Source organism: Canis aureus, chromosome 8 (genome assembly GCF_053574225.1).
Source record: "Canis aureus isolate CA01 chromosome 8, VMU_Caureus_v.1.0, whole genome shotgun sequence".
In the NCBI taxonomy this organism is placed as follows: domain Eukaryota; kingdom Metazoa; phylum Chordata; class Mammalia; order Carnivora; family Canidae; genus Canis; species Canis aureus.
The window spans coordinates 68,246,434-68,257,264 of record NC_135618.1 but is presented as its reverse complement, the minus strand read 5'-3'; the positions used below and the strand labels follow the sequence as shown (position 1 = coordinate 68,257,264).

The 10,831-nt window shown below is 40.3% G+C and overlaps 1 protein-coding gene across 1 annotated transcript in view; it reads right to left on the bottom strand.

The window, feature by feature from the left end:
- Nucleotides 1–1,517: 1,517 nt before the first annotated feature.
- Nucleotides 1,518–10,831, bottom strand: part of LOC144319566 (cytochrome P450 3A12-like) — a 30,465-nt gene continuing 21,151 nt past the window's right edge. The window contains exons 10-13 of the mRNA XM_077907829.1: nucleotides 7,940–8,100; nucleotides 6,313–6,539; nucleotides 2,822–2,984; nucleotides 1,518–1,703 (exon numbers count right to left, since the gene is read on the bottom strand). Coding sequence (XP_077763955.1) covers nucleotides 1,608–1,703; nucleotides 2,822–2,984; nucleotides 6,313–6,539; nucleotides 7,940–8,100 — 647 coding nt within the window. The 3' untranslated portion in view covers nucleotides 1,518–1,607. The remainder of the gene's footprint in view (nucleotides 1,704–2,821; nucleotides 2,985–6,312; nucleotides 6,540–7,939; nucleotides 8,101–10,831) is intronic.

Here is a 10,831-nt window from a genome sequence, read left to right as displayed (position 1 = left end):
CTCTGCATCACTTGCCATCAGGGAAATACAAATCAAAACCACAATGAGATACCGCCTCACATCAGTGAGAATGGGGCAAATTAACAAGGCAGGAAACAACAAATGTTGGAGGGGATGCGGAGAAAAGGGAACCCTCTTACACTGTTGGTGGGAATGTGAACTGGTGCAGCCACTCTGGAAAACTGTGTGGAGGTTCCTGAAAGAGTTAAAAATAGACCTGCCCTACGACCCAGCAATTGCACTGTTGGGGATTTACCCCAAAGATACAAATGCAATGAAACGCCAGGACACCTGCACCCCGATGTTTATAGCAGCAATGGCCACGATAGCCAAACTGTGGAAGGAGCCTCGGTGTCCAACGAAAGATGAATGGATAAAGAAGATGTGGTTTATGTATACAATGGAATATTACTCAGCTATTAGAAATGACAAATACCCACCATTTGCTTCAACGTGGATGGAACTGGAGGGTATTATGCTGAGTGAAGTAAGTCAGTCGGAGAAGGACAAACATTCTATGTTCTCATTCATTTGGGGAATATAAATAATAGTGAAAGGGAATATAAGGGAAGGGGGAAGAAATGTGTGGGAAATATCAGAAAGGGAGACAGAACGTAAAGACTGCTAACTCTGGGAAACGAACTAGGGGTGGTAGAAGGGGAGGAGGGCGGGGGGTGGGAGTGAATGGGTGACGGGCACTGGGGGTTATTCTGTATGTTAGTAAATTGAACACCAATAAAATAAAAATAAAAAAAAATAAATCTCAGGCCGAATTAGTAGATTTTCAGGATGATTTGAAGGTTATCTAGGTAATTTGGTGGGGACAGGTGATTTGGGGACCCTACTCTTCCGCCATCTTGCCCCTCCTCCTTTTTAAAAAAATTTTTAATAATTTTTATTTATTTATGATAGTCACACACAGAGAGAGAGAGAGGCAGAGACACAGGCAGAGGGAGAAGGAGGCTCCATGCACCGGGAGCCCGACGTGGGATTCGATCCCGGGTCTCCAGGTTCGCGCCCTGGGCCAAAGGCAGGCGCTAAACCGCTGCGCCACCCAGGGATCCCTAAATTTTTTTATTGGAGTTCAATTTTATTCTTTTTTTTAATAATAAATTTATTTTTTATTGGTGTTCAATTTGCCAACATACAGAATAACACCCAGTGCTCATCCCGTCAAGTGCTCCCCTCAGTGCCCATCACCCATTCACCGCCACCCCCCGCCCTCCTCCCCTTCCACCACCCCTAGTTCATTTCCCAGAGTCAGGAGTCTTTATGTTCTGTCTCCCTTTCTGATATTTCCTACCCATTTCTTCTCCCTTCCCTTCTTTCTTGATCAGTGCTCAGGGGAGTAGATGGCACAAACTGGGGGTAAGTCTGTGTGAACCAGATAGACTGCATCTACATGTCTAGTTTACTCTCCACAATATATAATGCTCCACACAGACACCAGACAAAGCTGAAGGCGTGTACAGAATCTCTAGTCATCTGTCATGGGCAGTAAACGAAGCCCATCTTCATTTCTGGGTTTTACTCACATAGGAAATTGAGGTCTGTGGTATTCTGGGATATAGCTTCTCCAAGAACAAAAGGGAAGTCCTTAGGTAAATTCAGGCTACACGCACACTCCCATCTCTTGGCTCAACATTGAGAACAATGGGTTCTTCTGGTCGAATTAACCCTTGAGAACTTAATTTCAGGGGAATCTGCAACAGTTAAACCAGCAAATGAGAGCCAGGAATGAAGCCCTGCCAATGACAGATGTAAAGTAAGCAAGATACATGAAGGACACTAATGTGTTACAAATATATAAATACTCTGTTTAGCATCCTATATCTCTTATTCTTCATCTTACTCTGTAAGCTATCAAGACTGGAGCATGGAACATTTATTCATCACTCATTCAACAGAGTATCTTTTGAGTACATAGAGTTCTTTTGTGTTTTTTATTGATTTAGATTTTATGTAAGAAGGATGAGTGTTCAAAATTTAAAACAGATTCTTAGCTATTATGGCATACAATTTTGAAGTGATATAGAGTTCAATTATGTATGTTGAAGTTTAAAGGTCATCCTGAGTGGGTATTATGTATTTTATTCTATGGCCATCCTCCCTGCTAATAATCCTGTCACCTCTCCCAATGGAAATACCCATTCATAGTAGCAGTTTGGAGTAGAAAGGGAGAACAGATAGACTGGAGTGGGGCTCGAAGAAGGTGGGGCCAAGTGGCCAGGATGGCCTGGACCATGGTAGTCTGTCACATCTGGCAGAAATGCTTCAAACCAGTGAATGTCAACCTTGCTTGCACTTGAGAATCAATGAGGGTACTTTTAAAGCTAGACACTGTGTGAATTATGTTAGAATTTCTGAGATGACCTGGACACCAGATTTTTAATGAACCCACTGATTCCAATATAAAACCATAGGTTGAGAACCACGGTCTTGATAGCATCTGTAAGTTGTGGTGGGGAAGAGCACCTTTCAAACATCATGTCCGGTGATCAATGCATGTCATGACTGTACACAACTTGTTCCCTTCCTTTCAGTGGACTTGAAGAAATTTAAAACATTGCTGAAGTTAAAGGTTGTGCAGCATAATGTCATGTGAACTGCACTGAATAGATAGATGATCCTTATGGTTGGGGGGTTATAAGACACAGACATGCACTCAGGAGCTGAAGGACACTTAAAAGGTCACAAATGATTCTCCAAGCAATAGGACAAATTATTAAGGATAAATGAGCCCCCCCCACATCCATTCGATATCTCTTAGTTAAAAAAAAAACAATGAAATACTATTTATGCAGAAAGTGATCTCTCTGACCTGTGTTTCTTTACAAGGTTTGAAGGAGAAGTTCTGCAGGACTTTGATGAGGGCAAGTTTCATGTTCATGATTGCGAATCTCATTCCAAGGCAGTTTCGGGGTCCAGTTCCAAAGGGCAGGTATGTATAAGGATTTATGCTGTCCTTGTTCTTCTTACTGAACCTGGTTCCACAATACAAGTTGGAAACAAGTTAGTGAAACATAAAAACCACAAGAGATACATGTTAGGAGTTTTCAACCAGGAGTATATAGGAAACTTTGGACTGGTTACTGAAATCCTGCTGTGTTTATTCTGTAGTGACAATTTTAAGTTATAGATCATTGGATACCCCTTCCTTATGGGAGCATTTGGTACTGTTTAGGAGATGAGATGAATGCTGTTGAAAACAAGATTAGTCTTGAATACTGGGATTACATTCAGGTGGTGAGTTGTTCACTCTCTGAAAGGTGAGCAGGAAATAAGTCTGATTGAAGGAAAAGTAGGATCCTGCCCCCACTGACTTAACATTGCTCACATATCCATGGTTAAAGGAATCAGGAAAAATGCCTCCCATGATTTGTATTGTTATTTTTCCTTTCTTTTACCCCCCCTTTCCCAGGAGCACCATACTTCCAAATAACAGTATGTCAGATGATTTACATGAGCACATGATGCTACTCCACTATACTCATACTCACGGTTATGTATACCAGTATCATCACTGATATCTTATCTATCTGTTCCATGAAGCTATGAATTCCTTGAAGGTTAGACTTATATATATTTTATTCAAAACTCATTCCTCAATATTTATATTAAGGAAAAATGTGGGTTTGGTGAAGGTAATAATGGCATTCTCAGTAGGTATTTTTTTTAAACTCCATATATTATGAGGAACATACTGGAGTGTGTTTATAGATGATGAGCCTTAATGTAATATGGGAATCAGACAAGGAATTGCAAAGGTTTGTGGATGGGGCAGCTGACATGGTTAGTGGTTGTTGGGCAGGTGATGGGCACATATGATGCATTAAAAGTATTTCTTAGATGTGTGTTTCCAGGATATCCCTGTGTATGTGTCAAAAATTCTCCATAACAGCCATTTTTAATACGTGAATCTTCCACTGCCTGGCACAGTCCCTAACACATATAAGTAAGCACTTCCTCTCATGACTGAATGAATCAGAGAGAAGCACCAGGAGTGGTCTTCTGGTTTCTGTTTGAGAAGTGGCAGGAATGGGGACTGCTGAGTGACCAGGAATGGGAACCACCAGGGCTTCTGATCCAAGAAACAGCTCAATTGGTCAATTCTGACTTCTTTTAGGAAGTATTACATGCAGATGTGTTGGTAGCACTAAGGACACCATGCAGCAGGACAAGGGCTCTGCCATCAGGGAGCTTAGAGTCAGGAGCTAAAAGTCTAGATCCCTAAAAAGTTCACTCCAAAATTCCCTCACCAATATAATAAACAGGAAAGTACCAACTTTTGCAGAATTTAAGTTGTGCCCAAAGCCAGACTCTGCTCTGAATTCCCAGAAGAGGAAGCTCAAGACCTCTTCAAGAAGGCTCCTCAGACAGCTAGAGAGCAGATTTTTTAGATGACTTTGCTTTGGATGAACTATTACAAACAAATGGAGCACTGAGGGGGACACTTGACGGGATGAGCACTGGATGTTATTCTGTATGTTGGTAAATTGAACACTAATAAAAAATTAGTTTATTAAAAAAAACGGAGCAAAAATGAACTATTGGGACTTCATCAAGATAAGAAGCTTTTGCACAGCAAAGGATACAGTCAACAAAACTAAAAGACAACCTACAGAATGGGAGAAGATTTTTGCAAATGACGTATCAGATAAAGAGCTAGTTTCCAAGATCTATAAAGAACTTCATAAACTCGACAGCAAAGAAACAAACAATCCAATAATGAATGGGCAAAAGACATGAAGAGAAATCTCACAGAGGAAGACATAGACATATGTCTGAGACATAGCATGAGAAAATGCTCCGCATCACTGGCCATCAGGGAAATACAAATCAAAACCACAATGAGATACCACCTCACACCAGTCAGAATGGGGAAAATTAACAAGGCAGGAAACCACAAATGTTGGAGAGGATGCGGAGAAAAGGGAACCCTCTTACACTGTTGGTGGGAATGTGAAATGGTGCAGCCACTCTGGAAAACTGTGTGGAGGTTCCTCAAAGAGTTAAAAATAGACCTGCCCTACGACCCAGCAATTGCACTGTTGGGGATTTACCCCAAAGATGCAGATGCAATGAAACGCCAGGACACCTGCACCCCGATGTTTCTAGCAGCAATGGCCACAATAGCCAAACTGTGGAAGGAGCCTCGGTGTCCATCGAAAGATGAATGGATAAAGAAGATGTGGTTTATGTATACAATGGAATATTACTCAGCCATTAGAAACGACAAATACCCACCATTTGCTTTGACGTGGATGGAACTGGAGGGTATATGCTGTGTGAAATGAGTCAATCAGAGAAGGACAAACATTATATGTTCTCATTCATTTGGGGAATGAATATAAATAATAGTGAAAAGGAAAAGAAGGGAAGGGAGAAGAAATGGGTAGGAAATATCAGAAAGGGAGACAGAACATAAAGACTCCTAACTCTGGGAAACAAACTAGGGGTGATGGAAGGGGAGGAGGGCGGGGGTGGGGGTGAATGGGTGACGGGCACTGAGGGGGGCACTTGACGGAATGAGCATTGGGTGTTATTCTGTATGTTGGCAAATTGAACGCCAATAAAAAATAAATTTATTATTAAAAAAAGAAAGAAAAATCTTATATACTGTATCCATCCATGTGCTCTCTGATAAATACAAAAGATTTTCTCTCAAAAAGAAACAAACAAACAAAGCTGCACAGGATTGCAGCCACAGACAGCACGGGACCTGTGTGCCTCTCTGTCCTCATGAGGCTGCTTCCCCTACCAGAGATGAGAACTCTCAGATCCACAGCCCCTGCTTTCCCACTTAGGCTAGCAGAATGGCAGCCAAGTTTACAGACAAGGAATGTGGGGACATGGCGGGTAAGTTCAGAGAGTAAAGAAGACTAAAAAACTTAAAGAAAAAATACCATTTCCTTCAATAATATAGTGGTTAAATTAATTATGGCATATGCATATAATCACAAACACAATTATAGTATGTTGTTATACTTTAATGTTATCTTAAGTAAGCCACTCAAAAAATATAATGCCATCCTAATTTTTAGTAATCAATATATGCATAGAAAAGTGTCCACAAGGACATATGTATCATTACTCATAATCTTGATGTATTGTGATTGACAATGACTTTAATATTCTCTACAGCTTATAAAATTTTGACAATGATCTTTTTGTAATACAAAAATTACTTCTGAAAATTAAAAGATGTACAAATAAATCATTGTACAACCATACAATTGTCATCTATACTAAGAAAATATCAGAATATCCTCTAATATGAAGGTGGGTTCCCCTTTTCAGGGTTCCCTATACCTTTCAGGTTGGAACTCCTCAGGCTCTGGCCAGAGATCCAAGTCTCGGTGAAGAGTAAATGTTGGCACCACCACCAATGTCCCTTTGGGAATGAACACACCACTGATTTCCACATCTTTCTTACAGACCCTCTCTAGTCTACCAGCAATTGGGTATAATCTGAGACTTTCATTCAACACCATGTCCAGATACTCCATCTGTACAAGGGCCTCATAAGTGGGTGCTGCCTGGAAGGAAGAAACAGATTTAGATGAATTGAGATTTGGGATCAATTCCAATTCCTACTGACAACTACTGACCTGTTAGAAAGGGACCATGAAGAATCACTTGTTTTGGTAAAGGGCATTCATGGGCATTTGACTTTCTACCATGTCCTTTAACCTGCTCAATGGCCCACTGATATGTGTGCAATAGTAACAATTAGGGGAGACCACTGGAACAATCACCTACACAGGGTCTGAAACTTTTTCCAATACTAGGTAGTGGTGTTTCTTCCTTATATGAACAAAGTGACTAATATACTATGATGCTTACTACTATTGAAATATGCTGAAGTCACTTTCCTTTCAAAAGAGGGGCCTTACATCTGTACCATGGAAGGAGAATGTGTAACAGAAAATATCCTCTATCTACACAAACTCTTTTAGTTGAAATATAGTGCTTCTTGGTTCTTCAATTATCTAACAAGAGTTAGAGAGAAATACTATATTATATAAAAATATAAATATTTTGGGGTGCCATTGGTTCTCTTCAACCCAAATAGGGCAAAGAAGGCTGGGTTGGATGCTCCAGTTGTGAGAACACAATTTCAGTTCTTGGGAACACTGTTAAGGGGATTGGAATTCTATTCTCAGCCCCACCCTCTACTGCTGGAAGGGTTTCCTCATTATTGCTTTGGGGTTTCACTGTTTGCCAAATAAGTTGCTCCAGCCCTATAACCCAGTTCTCTTCATGAGTAGGGAACTCAAGTTAGTCAGAGGTCAGAAAACAATGTGGGCAATATGTTCCTATCACTTGGTATTATATTTAAGGGTCAACATTATACAGGTTAAGAGTTCAATAAGGATCTCAGCACCTTGTGCCTCGCTTGGCTTTTTCACCACTAGTTATGTATTAGTTAAAGAATGTGATGTGTCTCTCGGTAGCTCAGTTTCCTGATTTCTTACTTGGAGATAATAGAATTGATACCTATAGGATGTGTGACAGAGACACTTTCTGCTCACCCAATATGCACATAGGCCCCCACCCCAATCCACCCCCGTATTTCCCAGCATTGTAAAATTAGGGGACACTCACTTTGCAAATGAGCTGTGAACTGAGGAGATATATATCAATTCAGAGCCAAGCATTTGAAAGCAAGTGAGCAACACTCCACTTACTTGTTACCCATTCAACATGAAGCCCTCAAGTTCCAGATAATGCAGGTTAAGACAGACCCTCTCTACCTTGTATACCAACTGTGTGGAGCAGAGACTTATTTCCAACCTCTACTATACCCATGTTGAACAAGCAAGGGTGGATTAGAAGTATACCACTGCTATGAAAACCCACTAGATTTGAGGGCTAATCTATTACTGAGGCATAACCAAGCCTATTCTGACTCCCTCTTCAGGTATGACCTGCTCACCTTATTGGGGAAAGTCGCATCAATCTCCTTCTGCAGTTTCTGCTGGACATCAGGGTGAGTGGCCAATTCATACATAAGGAGGCAGAGAGAAGTACTAGTGGTCTCATAGCCACCAAAAATAAAGATAATAGATTGAGCCACAAGCTCCATATCAGACAGAGCTAAAAGGAGAGAAAAGACATTTTAGCTACAGCAGGTGATTGTAAAACATGGCAGCTTCAATGATGACAAATCCATTTGAAACTCCCAAATCCCTGGTGAGAAATGTAAAGGCAATTCAGAATCAAACTGGGAGCCGTTTTACTCTGATGTCTATCTTACAGAGCCCCAAAGAGGCACAAGTTGTCTAGATATGATTATTCCTATGGTCTCTACTCTTCTTGAACACCTGTTACTGCCTATGCCACACACACACCCCACCAACACAGGTGGGTAATCTCAAGGGACGGTATTTCTTTTTTTTTTTTTTAAGATTTTATTTATTTATTCATAGGGACACACAGAGAGAGGCAGAGACACAGGTAGAGGGAGAAGCAGGCTCCATGCAGAGAGCCCGACGTGGGACTCGATCCACGGACTCCAGGATCACGCCCTGGGCTGCAGGCGGCGCCAAACCGCTGCGCCACCGTGCTGCCCGGCAAGTGCAGTTTAAACGTCCTGCGCGTTTTCTGACTCCGCCTCCGAGGCGAGAAAAGGTTGTTGAGGAAGGAATCAGGCTCCTCCTTCCGTAACTGCCAGGGCAAGGGACGGTATTTCTGTCTAACACACACAGAGTTATCAGTAAGTCCTTAGGAGAATCATAAAAATACTTCTGCCCTAAGTAACATGGGCTAGCACCCTCCCCCAGGAAAAATATAAATTCATTCGGCTAAAATACACCTTAAATTTGTTGTAAGAGTTTCTAATGCTAAGGCTTAACTGTCAGGAAAATTGAATTATCTTTTATGTAAACATATTTGTGGGAACTTAACTGGACAATGTTGGGCTACAGATAAAGTCTTGCTACTCAAAGTGTAGTTCATGGACCAGCAGCATCTGCAGCACCTGGGATCTTATTAGAAATGCAGAATGTCAAACCTCACCCTAGAACTATGAAATCAAAATCTGAGTTTTGAGGAGATGTGGTGACGTGTGTGCACAACCTAGCTCGAGAAGCATGGATTATACCTTTGACAGGTTTCGGTTAAGTGAAGACCTGGGGTATATTCTTTACATGGATGATCTCAGATACATATAAAACCGTGACAGAGACAAAATGCTAGAAGAGTGGTGAATGACGTTAGTCTAATCAACTGCATTGAAACAGCAAAAGAAATAATGATCAATAAAAGGACATTGGCCAGCATGAATTATACACAAACAGAATCCAGTGAGTGCTATTAGCAATGTTTATTTAATCATGGCCTGAATGTCACCTTCCTCAGCAAATGGATGCACCCTGAATATAAATTGGCCTCCTTTTTGATTTTCTTGTAGTAGAAACTAAGCACAGTCATGCTCTAATCTATTTGACCAGAACTGGATTAGATAATACTGAGGGCACTGAAATTAACATGGTACTTGCCACAGACATAAAATTCAAAACTAAAAATAATACAAAGTGAGTGTAAGAAAGGTCTACAGAATTCTGATTTCTTGGTCATACTTTCTGTGAATCTGGTGTGGATAAATTCAACTATCAAATTCTTTCCCCCAATTGCTATGAAGCCCATGATAAAATCAAATTTCACCACTCTGCTGTCCAGTATGGTAGTCACTCTCCAGATGTGCCTATTTATATTTAAATGTCACTTAAATTTAAACCAATATAAGATTTAGTTCTTCAGTGACACTAGCCACATGTCAAATGTTCAATTAACCATATGTGTGTAGTGGTTCTGTATTGAACTGGACATATAGAGAATATTTTCTTCAACCTAGAAAATAGAAGAGCTAGCTAGCTAGCTAGATAGAAAGAAATAAATGTATATATAGGTATACATATAATTTAGTTGTTTGATGGAGTAAGCCCATCTGTAGTCCCTAGAATAAATTGTTAAATATTCAAGAATTTTGGGAGATGGTTGTGAAACCATAGATAGCCTGAACTTAACCATGATGGGACTGTTTCTGTCATAGGAACAAACTATAAATCAAGGCTTTTTTTTTTTCTTTCAGACACAGAGACCATAATTACATCACTGGATGAGTAGACATACAAATGTTTATGTTCATCAGTCTTGTGTAAATGTATTTGAATTTCTTAACTCGGCCCACGGAGAGGAAATACAAGCAAAGAAGCTTTATAGTAGTGATCTCTCCTTGATCCCAGATTTTGGTTTCTAAATATCATTGCTCACTAAAAGGAAACACAGCATCTGAAGAAATGGCTGATTCCAGGCCTCATCAGGGGAAACAGCAGAGAAACCTGGAATGTCTCACACTAGAATGCAAGCAAATGCTCAGAAAATAATATGGGAAAAGGTACAGAATACTCTATGTACTGTAATGGTGGATAAACATCATTATACCTTTGTCAACATCCATGGAATGTATAACACCAAGAATGAACTGTAATGTAAATATGGATTTGGAGTGGTAGTGATGTGTCATTGAGGGACATTGTAACAAATACACCAAATGGTGAGGTATTTTGATAGTAGGGGATGCTGTGTGTAGGTGGGCATGGGGGGGAATATGGGAAATCTCTGTGTCACTAACCATTGCAGTGAACCTAATATTGTACAAAACATAAAGTCTGTTGAAAACATAAAAACAGAAAAAGAAAGAAAAAAATGACACAAAAAATAACATAGGAACCCACTTGAAATGGCTTCCAGAGGACAAATTGGAGACAACTGAGGATCTAAATAAAGAAGGAGCTAGGAGACTAACTTAGTAATATAAGAAATC